Below are 21,876 nucleotides of genomic sequence, written 5' to 3' on the forward strand. Positions count from 1 at the left end.
TTGGGTGCACAGCTCTCAGCATGTGTAGCGGCACTTACCCTGTCTGTGCTCCTACATGTCTGCACCACTCCTGGCTCCATCCCCCCAGGCAGTGAACCTGTCACATCCTCACTGACCCACTGCCACATCCCCAGAGTCACCACACAGTATATGCAGGGCTCCCCAGGGGTGAGGTGGGCATGCAGACCGCCAAGCACAGACTCCCAGCAGACCTCCTTATTCCATGAAGCAAGGAGATATTTACAAATCCCTTGGAGAGCCCAGGGCTCCAGCTCCAGGCCTGGCTCTAGGAGGGCTGAGGGGAGGCTGCCCTGTGCAGAGTGCAGGGTGCAGGTGAGGTGAGGTGAGGGAGTGATCTCACCAGTTTTCAGCAATCACAGTGTGCTGTTGGGTGTTCTGTGCTGACAAAGGTGGTTGTATCACCCAGGAAATGGGAGGAACCTGCACCAAGGGGCAGAGGCCTGGGTAGGTGCACAGATCCTGGGGGCTCCCCTAGCCAGGGGACAAGTGCAACAAGAGGAGAAGGAGTGAGAATCCTTTGGGTTCCTTTTGGGGATGCTAAACATAATGTTAAATACCAGTGATGTAATTTTATTGTGCAAGCACATGTCTGGAACTGGTCTGGGCACCTGCCTGATTCAGGGATGGGACAAGGCAGACAAGGGTAGGGACATGACTGTAGTGCCAGGCAGGGAGAATTCAATCTTATTTGGGGCATAGCCCTTCTTCTGGGCACAGGAGCACAGTGTGGAGCCAGTATTACCCTGCTGTTCTGGCACCACAGACCCACTGGCAGTGCAGGGTCACCCAGGCTGCAGTAGGCAGACGAGGGTCCTGGAATCCATCTCTTCTTCCTCCTGAAGTTTTCCTGGTTTCATGCCTCCTCTCCTGTGAACTTCTGACACCCACAGACCTTTGTCCATCCCACTGTCCGCACATCCAATACTTTGTGACTGCTCCCAAAATCAGAAATTGGCTTGACCTGCCTGGCCTCAATCCCAGAGGAAGCCAGGGAGAGGGGACATGCCACCCAGGTGGATGTTTGGGTGAGGAGGAGGAGAAGAAGAGGAGCAGCAGCAGCAGGAGCAGCAGCAGCAGCAGCATGGTGGTTGAGTTTTGGAGCTCTCAGGCCTACTTTCCAAGGCCCCCCATGGCAGAGTACTCCCCTGCTCCCATCTCCTCTGCACAGGAGAGAAGATCCTCCACCTGCCTGGGGCTGCAGAAGAAGTTGGGCTCCCCCTGCCTCCTCTTCCTCCTCTTGCTCCTGAGAATTGCAGCCTTGGGTGTGATAATGTGCCAAGATCGTCTTTGACAGTAAGTCCCTGGGAACTATGCAGTTTGTTTAGTTCACAGGATAGCATGAAGAGAGGCCAGAGCAGCAGGACCTGGGGTGGATGTAGTGTTGTGCCCTCTGAGAGGTGGCAGGACCTGGGCATGGGCACACCCTAGAGATGGTCCAGGATAAGGGATGTGTTAAGGGCTGCCCTTGGGTGGGGATGGAGGCTGGGCTGCACAGAGTGGCCAGGGTGATGCACAGGAAGGTGTCCTAGGACACACAGTGAAGCTGGAGATCAGTAGTAGCAGCTGGAAGGCAGCAGTATGGCAGCTCTGCTGCAGCCAGACCAGCCACAGGGAACACCAGCCTGCACAGAAATGGTGGCACTTGCTTAGGACAGGACATTCATGCCCAAACACATCTCCATTTCTCAGGTATGATTCACATCCTGCTGGGAGCCAGAGTGATGGATCCCTCATAACCTGCTGCTGGCAGGGGCACTGAACAGCCTCCTACCTGCCCAGGAGTGCTGCTTCATCTGGGATAGGAAAGAGCCATCTGACAAGGAAGGTCCCACTTTTGGGGTGCTACATTGCCCAAGGAGGATCAGTGCTGCCACATACACTGAGGGCTTCAATTGTCCCACTTGGCTGGCCGGTATGGGGACCAGCATGTGGAAAGCACACACCACCCATGAGCTAGAAGCAATTTGCCCCAAATGCGGATCTCGAGGGCTGGATTTCTGTTGTACCTCTTTACCTGCACAGAGGAAGAGAACAGGCAAGTCTATCCATCCATCTGTAGGCTCTTGTCTGTTGCTCATGCTGGTGCAACAGGAGCAATGCTGGTGAGTACCCGGGGGCTCAGCCTGCTTAGGGCATGCACCTGTGCTCTTGGGGGAGCCTCTGCAGAGGGTAGATCCACACCCAGGTAGACCCACACACGAGGTGCTGGGTTAGCACCCTTCCTGCCCATGCCTGCCCTGGTCCAGCTCAATTCGTGCTGTGGGGGTTGCAGCACTGAGGCACTGAGCTCTTGCCCCACCACAGCCTTGGCTTGTAGGAGTTAAAGCCCAGATAAGTGAATCCATTTCCCTCTGCTGACCTTTGGCCCCTGTCCTGCACAGAATCCCCCAAGGATCCGGTGAAGCAAGCACAGTCTGTCCCATTTCCTGCCCTGCCACAGGAGTCAGTGGGTCTATCCTGCAGCACTCCTGTCACAGGAGCCTGGATCTGCTTCTGCTGCAGTGCCTCTGACACAGCCTGCTCCTACCTGGGCACCTCTTGGCCATGAGTTCACCTTGCCTCTGCCTCAGGAAGGAGGAGAGGGAAACACTCTCAGTAACCAGCACTGCAGGAGCCCAGGAGCCCAGGGCACTACACAGCACCCCACAGTGCAGGATGCAACCACAAGCAGGGCACCATGACCACGAGGAGCAGAGGGTGCCTGCAGGCTGAGGCTGCCAAGGAAATAGCATCTGCTCAGGACATGACTCCCCAGGCTGCAGTCTGTTCTCTGGCAGTGGGCCCAGAGGACTAGAGTGCTTGAAAACGGGCAGGGCCTCGGTGTCAGCATCTCCATCAACCACAGGGCTGCCAGCCTGCAAAGAAGAGTGGAACCTCCCTTCCCTTCTGGATATTGGCATTTACAAATGGATCTGTGCATGGTCCAGGCTGAGCGCATGGTCCCTGTCCTGCTGCACAGCCACTGCTGCCAGGGCCTGCAGAGGCACTCTGTGGCATCTGAACTTTCCACGGAGCTGTGCCTCTGCTTAGATGGCACTGGTAGGCTGCAGAGTTTCCCCTCCAACCTGGCCAGACCTTCAAATATCCTTTGTCTGACTGTCCTTCCTCCAAGGGGTTGTATCTCTCCCACCGTGCTGACCCACAGGACTCTCATCCTGCTTTTCTCTGCTCTGTGACCAGTGGTGAGAAACAGAGTCCCAGGGGTACCTCAGCTCCTGACTACGGCAGAAGCTCCACCTGGAGCTGGAGAGAAATATCTTTGTGCTATCAGAAGAGAGGGAAGCTCCAGCCCAGCTGCAGCTCTGAGAGCTCACGTGAAGCCCTGGCTGTGTGTTACACTGAGGGAGGTGGCTTCAGTATTTCCACAGACAGGACATTCCTGAGAGGTGACCTGACAGCAATCTTCCCTCCTGCCTTTCCAATTTCTTTGTCACACTGAATGAACACAACACTTTTTTTTTTACCTTTTTGAGACACCTCAAAAGCCCATAAATCATAAATAGTCCATAAATGTTGAGATCTGCTGTGGCCAAGAAAGGAAGGATTTGGAAAAAGAACAGGGGTTCAGGAAAGATGCCACTCCTGGTCACTTACCCTAAAACTCAGGCTCCAGACATCTTCAAATACTTCTCAGCCTGGAGAAGAGAAGACTCTAGGGAAACCTCATTGCAGCCTTCCTGTACACTGGGGGGCGGATAGTGATAGGATAAGGAGGAATGGTTTTAAACTGACAGAGGAGAGATTTAGATAAGATGTTAGGAAGACATTTTTCCCTGTAAGGATGGTAAAGCACTGGCATGTTGCTCAGAGAAGCTGTGGATACCCCATCTCTGTAAGTGTTCTGGGCCAGGCTGGACAGGTCATGGAGCAATCTGGGATAGTGAAAGGTGCTCCTGCCCATGGCAGGGGAATGAAATGAAATGAGCTTTGAGGTCCCTTCCAGCCCGAACTATTCCGTGAAACATGCTAACCCTTTCAGAGCTTTCCCAGAAGACTCAGGAAGCCATCTGCATCCAAGAATCTTCCATGTCAGTTAGGAATTAGGAATTATTTTGACCCCTAGATCAAAATAGGCTGGGAGGCAATCAAGGAACTGTTTTCCAGACTGCCCTAAAAAATGGCTTTATTCACAAGCTGTATGTCAACAGCAAGACGACTCTTCTTGCAGCAATGGGTTTGGGAAGGTCCCCCAAATCACTGGGACTAGAGACCAAAGTGGCACTACTGTGCCACAATCAAGGCCAAACAGACCTGGGTAGATGTGGCCAATCCCCCTTGACTGTCCAGGTCCTCTCTGCAGCCTTGTGCCAAGGCAAACAGACTTCTTGTCCTGGAGCTGCGACACTGCCTGCATGGAGGGAGACATAGCCAAGTCCAAGTGCAAGGTTCAGCATGGCCCACACTCACAGGCTGGCTGCAGGCAGCCCTGGCTATGGGCAGCCCTGGCACAATTTCTCCTCCAGGACTGAAGAGCTGGGGACAAATCTGCCTCAGCACTCAGAGGCTGCTCTCCTGTGCAGCATGGGAACTGCATCACAGGCACCAGTGACTCCAAGAAACCTGGAAGCTGTTAATGTTATGGAACACTGTACATGACCAGACCTGGTATTTGCTAATGAACCACATCACATGCTGACAAAAGACAGTTGGGTGTGCCGCTCCCAATGGGTCATGTCCTACTAAGTGGTGGAGGGCCTGGCTGTGTGTCACACCTCTGGGCTTTCTGCTGCCTGTGGTTGGTGACGGCTCCCCCATGCTCCAGGACTGCCATGTCCTTATGGATCAAAAGGATGAGCTTTCATCTGCTGCTCTCTGGTGACAGCTCTGTTTGCCTCTGCACCTTCTCTCTCATTTACCATGTGAACTATTTCAAGACCAGACTCTTTTCTGAATGTGTTTTCTCCTTATAGGCACTTGATTCTCCCCAGGATAGTCACAAGTAATTAAGAAGACTTGGAAAAATATTCCTGAGTACGCTCTTCAGGGCTGCTCTTCAGGGCTGTTCATTCCTAGGACTATCCTTCTTGCCTGCAGCTCCATGCTGTGTCCTCTTGCACTACTACTTGAGTTTTGTAGGCTCACCATGAGGAGATATTTCTTGGCAATACTGCACCTTCTGTGTGCAAAACATCAGATGTTTTCCAGATGTAATAAGTCTCACTAGTTACTGTTCTTTTCCATTATTTTCATAGCAGTTCATAGACATTTTTCTGATGCATAGCTGGCTGCACTACCAACATCCTTTTTCCATTCCCTCCTTGCTTTGCACCAGCCCAGATATGAAAGCTGTAGAACAGGAGACCATCTCTGTAGGGAGCAATACTCCCATGCCAGGGCATTGCTTCTTCTTGTCTTCTTGTCTAGACGGCTTACATAAGAAAGAACCAAACAGCCACCTGGTCGGGAGTCTTCCCTGCCCAGCTGTGACTCTACCATCTCTTGCACTGGACTCCTAATCCTTGCTTCTATGCCAAATATACTGCAGGCAGGCTTAGTTGTTGCATTAAAATGCCCCGTCCATACACAATGAGATTCACAGAGCTTTTCACAGAATCACAGAATATTCTGAGATGGAAGGGACCCAGAAGGATCAAGTCCAACTCTTAAGTGAATGGCCCATAGGGGGATCAAACCCACAGCCTTGGAGTTACTAGCACCATGCTCTGACCAACTGAGATTTCTAGTACTCCATTCAGCATTTCACATGTGGTCTCCAATTAACTTGGGAGATGGAAGATTAATTTATCCACTGCAAAGCCAGTATGAACAAGTATGCAGCAAAAGCTCCCACCAGCATCCCACGATGCTCTTCTGGTTCCCTGCAAAGTGCTTTCCCACCCTTTTCTTTTTTTTTTTTTCTGAAGGTCATTCTCTTAAGTCTCAACTTCAGTAACTGAACTAGGGTGAATTGCAGTTCCATCATGTATGGCAGTTACAAACCAGCACTTTGCTCCTTTTGACTCATTTACAGCTGTCAGGTGCATCCCAATCCAGCTATCTCCTTCCATGATATTCCTTCTCACTCTTCAGTGGTATGATGGCACACAGAGAAATATTAAAATAACCTTTCACAAAAATTCTCCCATTCCTCACAAGTTGTGCCTGCATTTTTATGTCCCTTATGCTGTGTTTGGTCCCTCAAGAAGTTGCTCTGCCTTCCACCCAAACTGTGCCCCATTCCTGTCCCCACTCCAGCAGTTGTGATGCAAGACACAAAAACCAGCTGCGACAAGGCAAAGCTTCTCCCAATCACCTCACAGTATTTATGGTTTGTTCTTAACACCCACACACCTTTAACATCCTGCACATCAGCAGGTGGTTGTTACAAGGCTCCTCCCAGTACCTGTTAAGATGTTCCTGGCCCAGGTACACATGGTAAAGTGAACCAGCAGAATAATGAAGGACATCATCAATACCCACCAAGATCATAAAATGGATCAAAGTCTCCATCTGATGTTACAAAAATTCCTCACAATTCTTAAGAAGCTTCTACAGTGGACTTCTCAAACCACCCCATGGAAACCCAGCAGGTACTGCCAGACTGGTCACTGAGGAAACACCACAGAACATACACTGTAACTGCCAAACTTCCCACTGAAAACAAAAGGAGCAGACAGCTTGTCCCACCAATTACCATGTGTGACAGACACCATTGCTCCAGGTTCCCTTGACAACCACATCCTATGCCTAGCCTTGCAGCTCAGCTTCAGTGGCAGCAGGAGCCTCCAGCTGGTCCAAAACCCATCAGCTACAGCTCAACACCAGGCTGGGGTGGTAGGCTCCTAGCTGAATGTGCTTCCCTGTGCTGGGCAGAACTTGCACCAACACGCTGCATGCTGTTACTTCTGCGCTTGAGTCCTTTGGCCTCCAGTTCTCTCATCTTTCTCCTCGTTTCAGGGAAGCACTTGCTCAAGAGACACCCAGCTTCTATCAGATACTGGCATCCCAAAAGAGAGTTGAGCTTCACCTATCTGCATACCTGGAAGCTGGTGCCTCAGCTACAGCCCAGGAGCCTGACCTCAGCTCTGCCACAAGGGAGAGGGGAGAGCATGGCCAACCACTTGTGTGCTCTGATGGCAGTCATGCCAAGGTGTGTCCCTCAGTGCACACACACACTCTTCTCTGCCTGGTGCATCTCCAGATCATGAATCCAGCACACCTGTGAACACTGCAGAGCCTTGGGTGCAGGGCAGGATGTTTCTCCACAGCAGGGACCACGTGTTGTGCCTAAAATCCTTTCCGCACTATGAAACTGGGCAACAACTTTGCCACCCAGATGGAAGGCAAGCTCTTCAACAAGTAAAGGCTTTGGAGAACCTCAGGGAGAAGCTGGCAGGGACAAGTTCCAGTTGTGGCACTTGACCCACACTGCCTGCTCTTCACCATGCTATGAGCTCCGGGGATCCCACAAGCTCTGAGATCTCATAGCCTCTCTTTCAAGGGTTCCCCATTCCTGGCAAGTGACCCCTTCCTTGCACAGCTGATGCAAGGGGCAGGGAGGCTTGGCTTCTGCCCTCCAATTGTCTCATCCTCCTCCAACGTGCGTTCTTTCATATTCCCCGTTCTCAGTGGATAAGTCTGTCAGATGGAAAGCTTTTCCCAGGATTAACTAAGGATAAATTCTTTTCTCCCCCTTGCTATGACAGTGGCTGGATTAAGACCTTAGCTACATGGGAACAGTGGAGAGAAGCCCTCATCATGGCCAGAACCTGAGCCACATATTCAGCAAAGAATTTAATCTCTATGAGGCGGGGGAAGTAAGTAGTGTCTTAGAGGAAAATATTTCGATTCTTTGCAATATTGGCCAATTACAGTATTTTTCTTCAAATAAAACATTTATAAGAGCACTGAAATAAATATTTGAGAACACTATATACCAAAGCCTTGAGTAATTTCTGATGCAAAAGTGTTCCCTCATTTTTCAGACATTTAGTGTTTGAAGTTGGGATGACTTCTGGTGGGACTGAGATGCTCTCACAGGTATGGTGGTGTGTACCCATGCTGCTTGGAAATGGTGAAGCCCTCCTGGCAAGGGTCACCTCCCAGTTTGAACCAAACAGCTGGGTGTGCTGGAGTGTGGGGTGAGCTGGAGTGTGAGATGTGCTGTCGACTTCAAAAGTCCCTGTCAGCAGCAACTTGGGAAAGGGCCTGCAAAGCTCTTCCTGGGAAGTGGGAGTGAAGCTTGTGACCTTCCTCTGTCTTTCAGTACTGTGTGGAGGGCTGCAGAGGGATGTAGACAAAAATGAGATTCTTTAAATGCCCTTTTCTGAGATTCTGATGAACTGAGCTGCAAATTTAACTCATACTCACTGCTGCCATATCAGGGGACTTGTTCACTGATGCTAGGGTACAATTCCCACTACCATGGCTGCAGAAACAAGGCAAACCCACCCAGAGAACCCAAGCAGATTTGGTGTCATGCTCCTGAGCTGATGCCCACCCTGTCCCTGAACAGCCCCCAAGTGCTTTGCCTTCTATTTTGCCCCCATTTCTCCCCACCGTATGAACAACCTAGCACAGTTCTTTCTCTCTCAGGCTCACTTTTTTCTGATTTTGCACCCCGGTTCAGTGATTGTAGCCTTGGTGAGTGATTCCAGTTAGGCAGCACTGCTGATACTCTCACGTCTTTGGCTGTTTCTTTCCTTTTTGCTCAGTCCCTGGACAGGGCTCACCTCTCCTTGGCCTGGCAGTAACTTCTCCATTTAACCTCAGTCCAGAGTCAGACACCTCCTCGCAATTTTGTCATTAATGCTGGTATTTTCCTACATTTCAGCCACTGCCACCTGCTGCGACACCAAAACTGACTTTCAACACAACATAGAGTCTTTCTTCAGTGGCTTTCACATACCCATTATCCCACATGCCAGAAAGAAACAAGCCACCATGACACTCCTCGTGAGCCCATGGATACTCTGCTCCTCCTTACATTAGGTAGGGAGGGGTTAGGGAAAGAGTTTGGGAGAAGCAAAACCACTTTCACAAAACAAAATCCTTCATGTTTTTAAAATATTATGCAGATTATGTATTATGCAGATCACCAATGCAGGACAAAGAAAAAAGTCTTAGGATGTATTGAACAAGCATGATGACAACACACATCCTCCAAATGGATGGGATTATAGGATTGATGAGGACTGGTCAAACCATCACGAGATAATCCAGTGGTGCTCATAAAGCACTTCTTGAGTTTGTTTCTTGTCAAGAAAATAACTAGATTTGGACGGAAGATCTGAGTGACAAGAAATAACTTCAGGGTGAAGTTGCTGAAAAAAATGACACTGCCTCAGATTCTTCTTTTTTTTGGCCTCCCAAGAACTTCCCACCTTCCTGATAGTCCCATCTCAGGCTAGGGACAGTCTCCGGAGCTGTACTGACAGACTGCTGACAGCTTTTTCCTGCAGTACTTTTGCTCCTCACACCATCTCTTGACTGCCAAACTGACCAGCTTCTCGCAAACCATGACATTCCAGGGAATATATTACACAGCTGTGAAGATCCCCTCATCCTCTCCCACCAAGGCAGTCAGCCCTTCATGTTGATGTCAGATTCCTCTAAGACAGAAGGGCAGCCCAGGGCTCTCATGCACCTTGCACTTGTCTAGAGCTAAAGCTAGGGGAGATGAATGACTTCAGAGATGACAAAAGACATTTGATCCATGGTGGCATTCCCAGCACATGCTAGAGGAGCAGTTATCCAGTCACCTCTTGAGAGATACTTTGATGGGAATGACTGGCAAAGCCCTGCTCTCTCCATAGCACTCCCCAAGCGTGTTCTGCACCAGATGTGGAGATACCTCTGTTTATCTCTTCATTAGTATTACAGCACAATCTACTTGGATGCTGCTTCCATGAGGCACACAAGAGATTTCCATAAGCTTTTCAATGTAAGAGTATGTTTTCGGTTGATTTCAAGCTGCCAGACTGAAGTCACCTGAACTACCCACGTCAGGCACATATCCATCAGCCTGGGTTAAACAGGCACACTGAATCGGACCAAACCCACAAAGAAACACAGTCCACATATTTCAAATAAAGAGACAGGGGAAACTATTTATTCATTAAAAGAATTGTACTAGTTAGTCACCTTGTTAAGAAGTCTGTACACCTTCCTATGTTGGTCGAAGCCACTAAAAACATCATACAGTTACAGTTCAGAGCAGAAAGCCTCCGGCCTTGGGTCCTTTGCAGCATCTCTGTGGAAAACCATGCAAACTTGACCAAACTACCAATTTCTGACACTGAGTTCATGCCATCCATAACTCTTTCAAGATTGTGAGGAAAATTCTTGTAAGACACCACCATTGCTCCTTTTCTACCATCTTCTCATAGGCTCTTCTGCCTGTCTTCCCTGCCAAGGCACAGAGTGATTTCTACAGCAGGCTTGAGGTGATGGCATAATACTGTAACAGTTGTGACATTTTTTCATGTTATTAATTCATTAATCAAACCTGGACTCAGGACACTGGGAGCCTGACTGGCAGTGGAGGATCCTCCCTGTGCACCATTCTGCTGCCAATTCACTCCAAGATGTCTCCCTGCTCTCACCTAATCTTACCCTTTCCATTCTTTGACAAACTCAAATTTACAAAGTAATCTCTCACAACCAATGCCTTACTGAGAATGGTACTTAGACTGAAATAAGGAATTTAAATCCATGACATGACTTTGTCTGAAAACAAAGCATCAAGAGGCTGACACCTGGCACTACAAAAAGGTCTCTGACCTGCTATGCCAGTACCTTCCACACGTGTTTAGGCACTCATCTTTGAACATCTTGCTCTGCATGTTTTGTAAGGACTGATACACAGACTGTTCATAAAACTACTGCTCCAGAGAAGAACCACAGGATTTAGGCTTCCCAACATAGGAGAAAAAGACGCTTCCATGAAGAGAAGTCCAGCTTCATGATACTTACATTTAGTCAGCAAATTGCTCTGCTACTTGATGTGAATGATGGAGAGGCTGGGCAGACATGGCTATGAACACAAGAAACAGGGCTGCCCCAGGTCATACAGGGAATAACTCCTTACTAGGAGAAACCAGGAGGAAAACACTTCCTTCTAAATGCTCGACTTCAGGGTTGTGTTCTTGGATTGTATTGAATCGACATGGAGATGCAACTCATGCCCAAGAAAAGGCAGAATGCTTTTGATGCTTTTTGATGCAGCTCTTCTCTGTCAGTAAGACTGGCATGCTCTGTGTGAAGGAGAACATCCCATATTGGAGGCAGCAGCGTATTTCACAGCGCAAGTTCCCATTCTGTACAGGGAGACAATGAGAACTCATCACACAGCAGAGGCAGCATGTGGCATGACACGAAAGAATGAACTAAAAAGCTGTGAGGTAACATGATTTCACTCCCGTTAAAGGCAGCTGCTTTGACATTCTTTCTACAAACTCAGGGCAACGAAAAAGAGACCCATACCAATCTGGAGCTTGCAACTGCACCCAGTCTTTTTAGAAGTACCAAGGTGAACACTCAGTAGAACAGCACTGATCTAAAACCTCAGCAGCTTCTGCCATGACGTAGGCAGAGGACCTTGCATCCAAAGGCAATGCCATTTTTCCTTCCAGAAAAATGAAGGACAAAGGAAGGATCAGTAAACATCTGAGAACTACTGGTGATGTTTCAGATTTATTTTTCACTGCCTGCTTATTTCACTCTGACACTGAAAACCTCATTTCTACAATGCCAAGTTTTACATTTCTTCATGTACATAAGCACAGGATAAAGCAACAATTAACTTAGAAGACCTCAAAGGTATGTGGAAAAGACACACAGATGCACTCATGGCACTTGTCTGGTGCAGAATCTAATACTTACTACTATAATGACTCCTGCATTAAGTACTGGCTTAGAAGGCTAGCTTCTTAAAAAATAGAACAATTGTTGACTCAAGGCCCACACAGGTGTAGAAGCAGTTACCTTCAACTTGCAGAACAATGGCCACATAAATAAACTCTTCAATGACCTCAGGCTATGGCCTGGAGTCCAGTGGAAAGAGGCTTAAAAAAATGCTATGCCGGAGTAAGGACCCAGCAAACACTATACTACATGGGAACTCACACCAGAGCCTACAAACAGATTTTGAACAGTGTGGAATCAAAAGACTAGTTTTACAAGGAGACTTGGGGATTATTTCCGAGTAAAAACTCTGCCTTAGGGTTAAAGAATAGCAGTACAGTTTGCCCCAAGCTCCACTTGTACAGGCTGGAAAAACCACCAATCCACAGGTCATTTATGAGGAAAGTTATGTGCACCAGAGCAAACTGCACTGGAGACTTCAAAAATGAAGGGGTATTGCCTCTGAGCAGTCAGACTTGTTTTGCAGAAATCCTGGGACTGAACAGAAACTCAGGGAAATGGTGCTGGTAGCAGAAGAAAAAAAAAAAGTGAGGTTGCCTGTCATAACCAGTATAACTGAAAGATCTAGAACTATTTAAAGAAAGTTTAGGGAGAGAGTTTCCAAGGAAAAATAGCTGCCCCAAAAGAGGATAAATGTGAATTTCCAGTGGGAAGTCTTTCATCTCTAAAGTACTGAGAAATTCAGCAGTTTGCAGCAGTGGTACACAGGCTAAACAAGCTTGTTATGTCTTCATCCATGGACAGAGAGGTTCCTATCAAAGCATAGCTCTGCCATGGCCAAGACAGAACTGTGATGTAATCTAAATGCAGCTTTGCAAAAGATGAATTAATTTCATTATACCTTGGGCCAATGTCTGGCAACTCAGAGAGCCAGCAAATGAAGGTATAAATCTTCCAAGACTTGGGCAAGAGAGACCAAAGAACAGTCAGGAACATGTCTGAAACTTACTGCAGAACCGCTAGGGAAAGTGTAAGAAAGAAATTCTCACTTCTCTTTTGTCAAATTGATCACCAGCAAATGGCGAGATAGTAATGAGCAATTTCCTGCCTGGGCTGGCCAAATGAAATAGAACTGCAAGGTACTGGTCTTCTACCAAGGGCCAGATGGAAAGGACTGGCATACAGTCAGCCCATTATCAGAACAGGTCAAATCCCATAGGAGCAGCCAGAAGGTGTTCAACTGCTCTGTCCACAGTGCTGCAGTACTTGGATGATGTTGTAAACCTCTCCAACACTAGGAAAGAAACATTGGTTCCTCCCTGAAGGTAAGATGATGAGACAAAGTTCCTGGTAGGCACAGAGACACTCAGATTACCTAAGAGGACAAGGTACTCTGTTCAAACAGTAATTGACCTAATTCTTTCATGCAGTTTGATGTCTTGCTGTGCACAGCTTTTCAGAGATAAGGCCTACAAGAGCCACTGCACACATATGCACAATGATTTTTTAATGACTTCACAAGAACACACAGTCTAATCCCTGCCAGGAGCAATGATACAAATTGCTGGCCTGAACAGGCCAAACTTAGGGTAAACATTACTAAATACTGTTCTGGGAAGTGAAGTTCTCAGGCCAAAGCTGCAGACTTGTTAGCTCAGGCTCACAGACCACTGGGGATGGGGGGGGGGTCAAACAACTAAAATATGAAACTCAGATTTTAGCCATTTACCAATCATGAGCAACAGATTTAAATTTAAGTTTTCACCACGTAGCTTGGATACCATAGAATCACAGAATCATGGAATGGTTTGGATTGGAAAGGATTTTAAAACTCATCTTGTTATATTCCCTGCCATGGGCAGGTACGCCTTCCACTAGGCCAGGTTGCTTCAAAAAGCTCTGGCCAACCTGGCCTTGCATACTTTGAGGGATAGAGCAGCCACAGCTTCTCTGGGCACCCTGTGCCAGGGCGTCCCCATCCTCCCAGGAAGTTCTTCTCAGTGTCCCAATAACCCTGTCCTCTGGCAGTGGGAAGGCCTTCCTCCTTCTCCAAAGTCCCTCTCCAGCTCACTTGGAGCCCCCTCAAGTACTGACAGGCTGCAGTAAAGTCACCCTGGATGCTTCTCTTCCCCAGGCTGAATAATCGCAACTCTCATTGCCTTTTATTTTTTCTCTGATGAGTTAGATTTTATTGTTGGAAAATTATCAGACAAAATAAAGTGCTTCTTTTTTTTTTTTAAACAAAATCTTTACCTTTTCCCTGTGGTTCCCTATAAATAAAGTATCAAATAATGTTTAGCCTTTTTAAATCTGCAATCTTACATGTTTCATTCTTGCTGGACATTCTTCAAGAAGAAATATGCCACAATAATTTCTGTACAGACTGAATTCCTTCAGATTTTGGATATTAACTTCAGATTCCTATTATCTAAGACACAGCAGACACAATCATGCTGTTTCAGTGTCCATTTCAGAAGGACAATTGGGGGTGTTTTTCCACCGGACAACTCAGGTGCTCAGACAAGTACTCCTGGCCTTCAGGGTTCCCGCGTTCAGGCTGCATTTTTGGGGAGCATGGTGCAAACAGGACAGAGGTAAGACAGCCCCTGAGCTCAATCCCTTCACATTTCAAGATGAACCAAAGGCACAGAATTGAAGCAAGAATATTTACGATTTTATCTATCCTTTACATTAATGTTTTTTGGGAAGTACAAGCACGTTCAGGAGCTTCTCTTCGGTGACTTCCCAGAGCCTTCACCGGCGCAGCAAGACCGGCACCCGCCGAAATCCGCGCGGAGCCTCCCTAATAGCTCAGCGGCGCGATCGTTCCATCCAGATGCGTCTCGGAGCCGCTTCCGACGTTAAGGGAGCGGCGGGCCTCACCCGCTCCAACCTGGCATCCAGCAGTCACCGCCAGCTGGTGCCCCCCCGCGCACGCTGCCGGTACCGCGGCGATCGGCGAGTTCGCGCAGGGCCGGACGGGGCTCCTGCTCCCGGGCCCGGCCCCACCACACCCGCTCCCCCGCCCTAGGAGGCCGCGGCGGCTGTTCCCGCGGCGCTGAAGCCCTCGGCTGCCGCCGAGACGGAGCCCGGGAGAAAATGGGGGTCCCGCCAAGGGTTTCAGAGGGTCCCGGAGCGGCCGCGCGCCCCGCACTCACCCACCTCCGCCGCTCCCTCCCGGCCGCGCGCGCCCATCACGCGGCGGCGCAGAGCCCACATTGGCCGCGCCGAGGCACTTACATCACGTGCCTCTTCTTGGCCAATGGGTGGCAGCCGCGTGTCTCCGCCCCGCGGGGGCAGTTGCGGCGCCGGGTGCGATCGCAGCGCGGCGGAGACAAAACGGGCCCGTGTCGGGCCGGCACGGCACGGCACGGCACAGCGCCGCCCCGCACCGCGAGGGGGCGGCGGGGCGCGGCGGGGCGCGGCGCGGCATAACGGAGTGCGGCGCAGTGCAGCGCCGGCTTTTCCTCCGGCGGGGGCCGTGACTTGCAGGGGGCGGGGAGGGCTCGAGGCGCGCGCGGCCGCCTGTGCATGCGGCACAGGCCCAGGCCCAATGGCGGCCACTGCCGCCATGTCCCTGGGCAATTACAGCAGCCTGAACCGGGCCCAGCTTACCTTCGAATACCTGCACACCAATTCGTGAGTACTGGCTGACTGGCTGGGGTGGAGCGGGCCTTCACCGGTAGGGTGCGATGGGCCTGGCCGAAGCCACGCGGGCCGGTGGGGCTGAGCGGCCCCTGGCCTCGGCGCCTCGTGGTCCCTCCAGGGCCCAGCTGGTTCACCGCGAGTAAGTCGCCAGGTCACGGAGAGTCAGTGCATGAGGACGAGAGGCCCCGGGAGGAACGGGAAGGCCCTTTGGGCAGCCAAACCCGCACGGCCGGACCTCTGCAGAGCAGCGTGTGCACTGCCATGCCAGCCACCTGCATCTGCAGCCATATGCAGCATCTGGCTTTGTGTGTGACTGAGTGTTTTGCAGGTTTATTTTTAACGAGATTATGATACTCTTTTTCCAGTCAGATTTTTGCATGTCGCCAGTGAACCCCCCAAAATAACACCTCTTGAGAAGAGGCAAAGCCATTATTTGAAATGAATTTCTTCTGAGCGTATGTCTAGAAAATGAGGAGCACCATCAGGAAGCAGCGCTTAGCGGGATCAGGCACCCATTAACACCTGCTTACTGCTTCTAAGCCTTGTAATACTTTGTATAGAGGAGATGAAAGAGTGTGTTCTGCCCAAACTGGAAGAACTCTGTGGAACCACTTGCCATTGCTTCATTTTGATCAGCTGATCGTCTGCTGATATTTTATGGAAGAATTGACTTACTGTTATCCATCAATAGAAGAACAAATCAAGTGCAGGTTTATATTTTTGTTTCCCTTTTCAACATGTGAAGGATCACAGTGGTCTGCAGCAGTCAGAAGATGGCACAGAAATACAGGCAACTTGGTTTCAAAGTATTTTTGTCTGGTTCTGTTGGTAATGAGATACATCTGCAAGAAGAGTTAAGACTAATCTCACTTACCTATGCCAAGACCATTGCAATCTATTTATTTTCAGAATCAGGAAAGTTATAGGCTTTGAACAGGGGATTAAACCTAATAATGGCTCCTTGTCAAATTTGGGTCTGCTCCCTAGCTTGACTGGTGGCAGTTGCACATAGACTGAACAGTCTGGTGCCTGAAGATGGACAATACTGAGTCATGTTGTGGTGCAGTTGTTGATTTGTGAAATTCTTATGTCCAGCTCCAGAAGACAATCTTGTTTTATAGATTAGAAGACTGTGCAGATGATGGCAGTGCTCTGTGAGCACGTTGTGTTTGCCTGCAAATCTCCAGAACTCTGTCCATCTTCATAAGAAGATAAAGCCTGTGCTGTAGAAAAGACTGAGTTGTTGCTGCTGCTCTCAAGTATATTTAAGCTACTTCATGTTGCCATTGTGCTTATGCTGCTGTCTGCTTGTGGTGTGCTGCATGTCTACAGTGATACCTGCATTACGGAATTCTTGGGAGGAGCTGGAAGTTAATGCTTGGATAAGCCAAAGCCAGAGCTTCTTGTCCATTGTGAGCAAAGAGCCTTTTGAGGTTATGGGAATCAGTGCATAAGTCAAATGCTTCCCTAAGAATGGCAATGGGAGTAATGGAAGTCATAATAACAAAGAAAGCGCCAAACTAACCTGTTACAAATAACCTCTCCTGCTCCTCTAGTAAAAAAAAAAGAGAAAAAAATAAAAAGAGCCAATCCCCAAATCAACCCGAGGCCAGCATAAGGATTTTGATAAAGGAGACTTTTGGACTGTTCTCTCTTGCTGAGGAAGACCATCCTATCATAGATAAATTCTAGTTTAATGCAAAGTGTGTTCTCATAGTCAAGGAAGTGGAAATTCTTTAAATTGCAGTGAAAGACCAACCATCTGGCTGTTAGGATGCAGAAGAAAACCATACCTTTTTTTTTTCTTTCTTTTTTTTTTTAAGACCTTTCAGAAAAGTTTCTGTATGTCTAACTCAGAGCGCTTGATCTGAAGTGCTTTATGGGAGACAGTCCCTGAGCTTGAGGATCTGCAGCAGATCTTTCCAATAGTGGCTTACTGCTTACGTGTCTGATGGCACATAGAGTTGAGCCTTCAGGATCTACACGAGTTGATTCAGCTGCTATATTTTTTTAAAAGTAAAAATATCACCATGCTTTTCAAAGTTCTTTACTTGATGAATAGTGAGTGGAGACAGACTTTTTAGTAAGTTCTGTAGTGATGGTAATGGTAAAGGCTTTAACCTAAGAGTGTATATTCAAGCTAGATAGAAGGAAGACATTCTTCCTTGTGAGGGTGGGAAGACCCTGGCACAGGTTGCCCAGAGAAGCTGTGGCTGCCCCATCCCTCAAAGTGTCCAAGGCCAGGTTGAATGGGGCTTGGAGCAGCTTGACCTAGTGGAAGGTGTTTCTGCCCATGGCTGGAGGTTGGACTAGATGACCTTTAAAGGTCTTTTTCAACCTTTAATGTTTCTATGTTAAAGTTCTTTTAGATCCTAGAATGAAAATCGATGTGCATGAGCATGTGAAAAATTACATGTGCATTGTTTTATGGCTTTCCAGTCACCTGCTGGTTTTCCTTAACAATTAAATGCTGTTACATTAAGATACTTCCAAAGCTACTCATTGAGATGATGCAAAAAATATGAGAGACCAGTCAATCAGTATTTGCATATTTTGAATATTTATAATAAAAAATTGAAGGAGTTTGTTAAAAGTTGAGGACCTGAAGTTGTCTTCTAGCAGTAGGTAGCCTTTAGCTTGTAACTTGCGTGTTATTGTGTAACTAGAATTGTCCTGGTGAATACAGTCGAAATGGAAGAAGGTCACTCAAATAGACTTCAGGATGACTAAATGATGGACTTGAGGAAAGTTAGTAATAACAGACCAGCATTATCTCCTTACCCCCTAAATTACCTCTTCTGCTTTTTGTCTGTTTTGGCCTGAAACAGAGTGCATTACTTAGAGAATGGCTGTTGTTCCTGATGCATGTGCCAAAATAAAACATTTTCCCAGATATGCCCTCCTTCAGAGCAAAAGTGGTCTTAAGTGTCTCATTAGCTATTAGGTGCTTGTCTACAGGGTCTGGAGTCCTACTAGGTTCAAGCAGGAGGTTCCTGTAGGAACTGCTTACAAAAGAAGCTTTTCTTCCCTTCGGACATTACTCAGAATGATTCTTTGTAGAGGTGTTTGAAGTTAGTCATATGTAAGAGCCGTCTAATTTGACCTTTTGTCATCTGTGTTTCAATAAATTGCCAATGTTGGACTCCTTTGTTCTATTCCTTGTCAAGCCTCCAGTTCTGCATGGAGCTGGCTCAATTGAAAGATGCACATTGTGAGATGGTCCAGGCTAGTATTTGTCTACCCAGATGAGCTGTTGTTGACACTATGGATTTTCATAATACTTTCCTCCTTTCTATATGTTGTTTCGCCCATTGTATGGCAGTAATAGTTGTAGAAAGGGTGATAAAGTATTGGAATGGTTTGCCCGGGTAGGTGGTGGAGTCACCATCTTTGGATGTATTTAAAAAAAGACTGGATGTAGCACTCAGTGCCATGGTGTAGTTGAGGTGTTGGGTTGGGTTTGACTTGGTGATCTTGGAGATCTCTTCCAACCTTGTGATTCTCTGTGTGTGTGATTCTATGTGTGATTTGAATGCTCTGATGCAGGTTGTTGTTGCCTCTGATGATGCCTATCTAAAATAAGCTCACAATGTTTGCAGGTTACTTGCAAGCTCTGATAGACTTCATTTTGCCAACAGCTTGTCTTGTTTTTTTAAAGTCATGTTGCAAGTAAAATAATCTCAAACTTTTTTGGGGAGATGTGAGAGATGGTCACATCCATCATGATCAACCAGTGAAGTATTTCAGGCACTTTTGACTGTAAGGCAAGACCATGGAGTTTGTTTGAGATTAGCCGATTAAATCAGGCCGAAGCACTTTGTGTGACTTTAGTTAGATATTGATGACTGTGTTCAAACTCATAAATTGAATAGAAGACTTCTACAGCGTATATTCATTTCTGTTAGTGCTTAATAGCTGGAATGAATTTCATTGACTTGTGGCAAGGTTTCCCTTTGCTTGTGTCAGCACAAGAGGTTGTTGTTTTGGGAGATGGTCCAGATCAGTACAGTGTCAGGCCATGTGGAGATGTTTTGTTTTGTCTTTCTTATCATCTATAGCTGTGTTATCAGTTGTTTTGTTCCAGCATCTTTCTTTGGAAATCCTTATTTGTATTTTATTTGCATATTTTCTTTGAAGTATTCCTAAAATTGTGGAGTAAAAGGTGCTCATGAAGCATAATTACTAGTGGTAAAGCATCCATTTGCTTGTGGATTACTTCCTAAATAAGGAAGTATGTGATGTTGACCTGTTATGTTGACCTGTGGAGCTGAATAGACTCTTGTAAACGCAAGAGAAAACATGAAAGCTGTAATCATTTTAAGTATCTGTTCACTCACCTCCCCAGTGGGATGGGGAGGTGAATTGTACAAAGCTATGACCCACGGGCTGAGATAAGAGCAGTTCAAAAATTGGAGTGAACAAACAGGATAATAATAGGAAAAAGAGTGAGAGGAATAAACCCCAAGAGTCAGTTGATGCTCAATACAATTGCTCAGCGCCCACTGACCCATGGCCAGCCTGTCCCCCAGCAGCGATTGGCCTCTCTTGGCCAGCTGCCTTGGTTTGTAGACTGAGCAGAACATTCTGTGGTATGAAATATTCCTCTGGCTGATTTGGGTCAGCTCTCCTGGCCATGCTCCCCTCCAGCTTATTGTATAGCTGTATAGCGTGGGACACTGAAAAGTCCTTGACTTAAGGTATGCATGGCTTTGCACTAGACATAGGTGTGTTATCAACATTATTCTCACACTAAATACAAAACACAACTCTGTAACACCTACTGAGAAGAAAATTAACTCTATCCCTGCCAAAATCAGATCAGCAGGAAATCCTGTTCAAAGGAGGGAATGCCAAGATTGTGTCTCTATGGAAGCTTTCTGATTAGGTAGATACTCTTCCAAACACCGTTCCCATTGGTCTTGTCTCTGCAGGAGAGTGGAGATATGGAAATCTCTGTTCCCATGATTTTAGTGATAACTATGAAGGCTGATGTGTTTTCCTCTGACTGGAGCTGTGTTGATGGGTTCAGTGTGATCACCTTGAAGATGGATATGAAAGCTTGTTTTGTGGTTATTAATAGTGTGGACAGCTGTATATTTTGTGTGGGAAGTACTTATGTGTCTGTTCTTGGAACGCTGAAAATATGAACAGATATCTTCTCTTTGGTCACCTGTTGGCTGTATGTGAGGGTTTTGTGCAAACTGAAACATGTTGATAAAACTAATTTCTGAGGTCTTGATCTCTTCATTGAACAGCCTAGAGGAGCAGCAGATCCCATCAACTATTTCTTCACATCTTTGCTGTTAACATGGTGGATGTGGCTCATCTATGTTTGAAACAATTGTTAGATTTTGAGGTTAGGTTGCCAGTTTGGGCATGAAGTGGAGATACATTGTTTGTCAATATAAATGCTGTATTATAAGGATTGTTATTAGCTGCATAAGTTTTCCTCACCATCTATATTCTTTTGATGTTGAGGCATATAACTAATGGCTTTGAATTGGGAGCTGCTTATAAGAGGTAGCAGTTAAGAGGCTGGAAACTAAACGTGTCTCTTGAGATTGTGCTGAACTGGTAGCTGGGTTCATGATTTTAGCGTTAAGTTGGGAAGTATGGCGTGATACAGTGGTGTCAGAAGAGACTTTCTCTGGATTAGTTGCAGTTGCATCTGCTGGACGTTAGTCAGGATCTTGAAGTTTTTTTCTGTCACAAGTAACTTTTGCAGTTGGAATGTGTGCATGGGGGAGACTCACCTTGCTCATAATGTTGTGCATGTCTTGTTGCCCAGAGCAGCTGTGGCTACCACATCCCCAGAAGTGTTCAAGGCCGGGTTGGATAGGGCTTGGAGCAAGGTGTCCTTACCCATGGCAGGAGGATTGGAATGAAAGGAGCTTTAAGGTCCTTTTCAACTCAAACTGTTCTATGGTTCTATGATAATCCTAATCTGGCCATATTTATTTATATTTAGTTGCCATGAAAAGACCTATCAGTGTGCTGAATAAGGATTTCCATGATCTGTTGACTGGGTCATAGGCTGGTTCATGGGATCATCATGTTCTCTATCATGTCTGTGTAGCTGCAATATGTTTTAGACCATAGTGAGCTGCAGTTTGGGGCAGACTGGCTGCTGCCTGGACCTAGTCTGCTGTCAGCTAGACCATAGTGTTTTACCCATTTGACTGGATTTGTGTAAAGTGTAGTTGAAATTCTCATTTATTTAAAGGTCTTTCATTTTTTAAGTGTTGGTGTGATTCTGCTGACTTCTGTGTTTCATTGCAGAACTACCCATGAGTTCTTGTTTGGTGCCCTTGCTGAACTTGTAGATAATGCCAGGTATGTACCTGAGACCACCTAATTCTCAAGGTAAATTTGGTTAAAGTTTAATTCACCTATATATTAGTT

At 47.2% G+C, this 21,876-nt stretch overlaps 1 protein-coding gene across 6 annotated transcripts in view; it reads left to right on the top strand.

Moving 5' to 3' along the window:
• Window positions 1–15,146: 15,146 nt before the first annotated feature.
• The window catches only part of MORC2 (MORC family CW-type zinc finger 2), a 64,077-nt gene continuing 57,347 nt past the window's right edge, over window positions 15,147–21,876 (top strand). For 4 of the 6 annotated variants that reach the window (XM_014894797.2, XM_088176026.1, XM_088176027.1 and 1 more), the window contains exons 1-2: window positions 15,147–15,465; window positions 21,754–21,807. In XM_014894797.2, coding sequence (XP_014750283.1) covers window positions 15,380–15,465; window positions 21,754–21,807 — 140 coding nt within the window. In that variant the 5' untranslated portion in view covers window positions 15,147–15,379. The other 2 variants (XM_088176029.1, XM_088176030.1) reach the window with 2 other exon arrangements.

The sequence above is a fragment of the Sturnus vulgaris genome, chromosome 19, assembly GCF_052056855.1.
Source record: "Sturnus vulgaris isolate bStuVul1 chromosome 19, bStuVul1.hap1, whole genome shotgun sequence".
Classification (NCBI taxonomy): domain Eukaryota; kingdom Metazoa; phylum Chordata; class Aves; order Passeriformes; family Sturnidae; genus Sturnus; species Sturnus vulgaris.